The sequence below is a fragment of the Vicia villosa genome, linkage group LG1, assembly GCF_029867415.1.
Source record: "Vicia villosa cultivar HV-30 ecotype Madison, WI linkage group LG1, Vvil1.0, whole genome shotgun sequence".
NCBI lineage: Eukaryota > Viridiplantae > Streptophyta > Magnoliopsida > Fabales > Fabaceae > Vicia > Vicia villosa.
The window spans coordinates 68,367,188-68,371,764 of NC_081180.1; the positions used below are offsets into that span (position 1 = coordinate 68,367,188).

Sequence of the window (4,577 nt, forward strand, 5' to 3'; positions counted from 1 at the left end):
ATATTTGAGTCATCTAATCAATTAGGACTTTGGTATAATCGATTAGAGCAAATCAAACTTAAGCCCTAAATCATTTAAACAACGCCTTAATGATGTGCAACTGTAACATATCCAAAACTTCCATTTTGGAAACATATAATCGATTGTTTTTTGAAATAAAATATATTAGCATTTTTGTATAATCGACTAGACAACGGTAAAATTCATTAAATGAGAATTTAGTTTTGGGCACACCTTTTGCCTATAAATAGAGGCCTCATTTCTCATTTCAAATATTCCAGAAAAGTGTTTTTACACTACCTTTTCTCTCTCTAACTTTTATTTTCACTTTATCTAGTCAGATGTTATAGCCAAATGCTTTTGTGAGAAAAGTCTCTTTGTGAGTGAGGTTATTTGTGTACTTTTGGAAGGATATAATTGTAAAATTCACCAAGGAAATGTTTTATATACCTTGGTTGAACATTGCCCAATTAGGGATTATTTGCGGTTAAAAGCTAAACCCGATAAAATCTTCAGTTGGAGATTGTGTGATCAGTTCCTATTTAGGTTGGAGATTAGCCGATTCCAAAATCTTCCTTTGGTTCTTGGTTAGCCGGTTAAAACCAAGACTGGTAGAAGATTAGCCATTATAAAAATCTTTCCCTGGTTCTTGGTTAGCCTGTAAAACCAATACTGGTTGAATACTAGTCGATAGTAAAATCTTCCTTGGTTGGAGATCAGCCTGATTAAAATCTTAGAGTTTATTTGTTTATACTGTTAAATAAAAATTGAGCTCAAATTTTTTGGAACTTGAAGACTAACCGCTACAAGGTCCGTGTTCGTGGAAAGGAGATTAACCTCTTCAATCCGCAGTTGGGAAGGAAGCTTGACCACTTCACTCTCAACAATATTTTGGAGAAAAGACGCAAACGCCCATATAGATCGTCTTGTAATATTTTGGTTAAAGGTCAACCACAATTTCCTTGTATAAGGGGGTTCGTGAGTCTTTCCAACTAAAAGCTCTAAAGTATAATTGGAAACTCTCAAAACCAAATCTTAGAGAGATGAGTAAGTCTTTTTTTATCGAACCTCTAAAATTCTTTGTGTTCTTCTTCCCTTAACTTTTATTTTCTGTTATTTATTCTCCAATGCTTAAATGTTTAAAATATTTTCAAATTATGATTTAACTTGCCAAAAGTTTTCAAAACCAAAATTTTTCCAGACCATATAATTCACCTCTCTTGTGTGTGAAGTATCAAGTCTAACAGTGTGAATCTTAAAAGACATCCTCTTCTCCGACCACTAAAAACATCCACCGCCGCACAAACCTTCCTCAATTGCTTTTTATTTTCTTTTAAGCACCTCAATAATGGATAATTGAAAAAGAATAAGATGAGATATTATTAAAATTTAACCCATATTAATCATATTTATTTGTGAAAGCGAAAAAATGAAAACTATAACTTGGAAACTAAACATATCTTAAATTATGCTTTTAGAATATATAAATATAAAGAAATATAAATATATATAAATAAAAAATAATCTAATTGATAAAATTATATTAATAGTGCCTTCTTTCTTGTACTTTATTCATACTCAGTTGGTTTTTTATCCTATATATGAACTGCACCGTTGCAGCATTGTTTCCTTTCATGAAAATTCCAAGAACTTTCCCGGAAATCTCCTACTCACAAGGACAAGAAAATATTACGTTATGAAATTCCTGATATGTATATATAGGAAACAACGTATCAAATGAAATTCACACTTCAAAGCTAACATCTAAAAAAGTTTAGGTGAGTGAAGTGTTGAAAAAGAGAAGATATGAACATGGAGATAACTGGCAGCTATGAAGCACCACTCCCACTTCTCTCACTCAATCATGTCTCTATATTATGCAGATCTGTGTTAGACTCTATGAGGTTTTATGAGGAAGTTTTGGGTTTTGGTCTCATCAAACGCCCTTCCTCTTTCAAATTCAATGGAGCCTGGTTAGTACTTTGATTCATTACCATCTTATCTTATTTATTTATTTTTATGAGTTTTCAATGCATTAATTTTTTATTTTGTTTTGGTGTAGGTTGTATAATTATGGTTTTGGAATACACCTGCTGGAGAATCCAAACTATGATGCATTTGATACCCCTATGGATGAACCACGACCCATTAATCCCAAGGACAATCACATATCTTTCCAGGTAATTAAACTAAGCAGTCTAGTAAGTTTTGAATTAATATATAATTTAAACAAACAATTATTGAAAGTATTTGCAATTTGGTTTTGTATAGTGTACAGATGTTGGACTTGTGAAAATGAGGTTGGAAGTAATGGGGATGAAGTATGTTACAGCTTTGGTAGAAGATGAAGGAATCAAGGTGGAGCAGGTGTTCTTCCATGACCCAGATGGATACATGATAGAACTTTGCAACTGTGAGAATATCCCAATTGTGCCTATTTCTTCTTCTTCGTGCTCTTTCAAGGCAAGAAGCCCGAGCATTAAGAAGGCTCCCACCAAGTGTGGATTCATGGAAAATGTTATGATGCGAAGCTTGAGCATGGACATGATGAACTTTGCGTTTTAAGTTTTCATAAGGTCAAAATAAGTTGGTGAAAATAATTTTCTTTTTTTGTATGTAAGATCAGAAAAGTGTCTGTTCATAAAAAAAGAAAAGGAAAAAGTGCATAACATTGTTGTTAGTTTATGTATGTAATCATTATATCCAAAAATATATTGTATTTGAAGTGCTTGAAATAATAATGATAAATTTGTGAGACTGGTTTGTTGCATGATACTCCTATGTTATGTGTAACTAGGGCTGGGAATAGGCCAGGCCGACTAACAGGGGCCTACGGCCCAGCCTACATAGGCCAAGGCCAGGCCAGGCTTTTTACATAAATAGAAAAGGCCTAGGCTTTTTTATAAGCCTATTTAGCTAAAAAGGCTAGGCCATAGGCCATATAAAAAGCCTTTTAAGCCTATGAGGCCGGCCTATTTAAATAAATTTGAATAATTTTATTAATATTATATTGTATTTTGTATTTTGAATTAAAATATAAAAATAAATATTAGTTATCTTAAAGAAATTATGAAAATAAGATGAAAAAAAATCTTATGAACAATGTCATAAGTTACTTCCATAAGTTTTTTCAAACAAATAGTATCACAAAATTTATACTACTAGGTAAACTCAAATAAGTCAATGCAAACAAACATTTAATCTCACTGATCTTTTAATTTGTTAGTCTATATAAAGTTGAGTTGAATGACTTATTTACAAATGTTCAAATGAAATAGGCTTTTAAGTAGGCTAACAGGCCAATCAGGCCTTCTAAAAGGCCAGGCTCAGGCCAAAAAAATAAGCCTACTATAGGCTACAGGCCAGACTTAGGCTTTGAATTTTTTAGCAGGCCAGGCTCAGGCTTGGCAAAGCCTAGCTCGGCCCAGCCTATTCCCACCCCTATGTGTAACTATAGCTAATCTCTATCATGTAAATTCTTAACACACCCCCTCACACCCTGAAATTCTTAACACACCCCCTCATACCCAGGACTAGACAACTGGAGCATGGAAATAAATGGTGGGTGGTCCGATAGCGGAAACCATAAAAGGTGGCCCACCGGATCTTAAACCAGGCTCTGATACCATGTTAAGAAGTGTGGTTAGGCCTAACTCAACCCTACAAAAGAACCCAGGTCACTAATGATACATTGCTGCAAGCTTACCACGAAACCATGCATGTTTTGTTGTTTATAATTGCAAATCAGTTCTATATATTAATACTCTATTATTTTTCAATAATATATAAATTAAAAAAGCTGTACATATATAAATGTATTTTAATTAATGTTTTTTTTATAAAATATTTAGTTAATGTTTTTAATTAACTTTTTTTTATAATTACGTTTTTTAAATTAACTTTTTTCAATAATTACGTTTTTTTAATTAACTTTTTTTTAATATATAAATGTTAATTAAAACGTTTTTTTTAAATAATTTTATATAATTATATAAATAAAACGTTAATTAAAATTACTAAAAAAATATAATTATATAAAATATGTTATATGTACAGCTATTTTATATAAACATTTTAAAAATATATTATATATACAGCTATTTTATTTTAACGTTTTTTTAATAATTTTAATAAACATTTTATTAATTATTTTAAATAATTATTATATTAAAAACGTTAACTAAATACATTTAAATAATACATTTATATAATTATTTAAAAACGTTAAAAATGTTAATTATATTAAAAAAACTGTAATAATATTTTACAATTATATAATTATTAAATAATACATTTATATAATTATTTAAATATTTTATATGTACAACTTTTTTAAATATAATTATATAAAAAAACGTTAATTAAAATACATTTAAATATTTTATAATTATATAATTATTAAAAATAATTTTGGAAAAAATGTAAATAAAAACGTTAATAAAAACGTTAATAATTATAAAAATATTAATAAAATAAAAATGTAAATAAAAACGTTAATAAAAATGTTTTATAAATTTTTTAACATTTTAAAAAAACTGGGCAATTATTTTTAAAAAACTTTAATAATGTTTATAAAA

At 29.2% G+C, this 4,577-nt stretch overlaps 1 protein-coding gene across 1 annotated transcript; it reads left to right on the forward strand.

Moving 5' to 3' along the window:
- The first annotated feature begins 1,660 nt into the window (after positions 1-1,660).
- On the forward strand, positions 1,661-2,731 carry LOC131608652 (glyoxylase I 4-like). Its single transcript, XM_058880203.1, has 3 exons — positions 1,661-1,973; positions 2,063-2,180; positions 2,272-2,731. Exons 1-3 carry the CDS (start codon positions 1,807-1,809, stop codon positions 2,563-2,565), a joined length of 579 nt encoding a protein of 192 aa, XP_058736186.1. The 5' UTR covers positions 1,661-1,806; the 3' UTR covers positions 2,566-2,731.
- The last annotated feature ends 1,846 nt before the right edge of the window (positions 2,732-4,577 follow it).

What these genes read in the sequence shown, in the direction of transcription:
- LOC131608652 (XM_058880203.1), top strand. Translation starts at nt 1,807, where the DNA reads ATGAACATGGAGATAACTGGCAGCTATGAAGCACCACTCCCACTTCTC. An exon ending in TTCAAATTCAATGGAGCCTG is followed by an intron (nt 1,974 to 2,062) that starts GTTAGTACTTTG and finishes GTTTTGGTGTAG; the next exon opens with GTTGTATAATTATGGTTTTG. An exon ending in ACAATCACATATCTTTCCAG is followed by an intron (nt 2,181 to 2,271) that starts GTAATTAAACTA and finishes GGTTTTGTATAG; the next exon opens with TGTACAGATGTTGGACTTGT.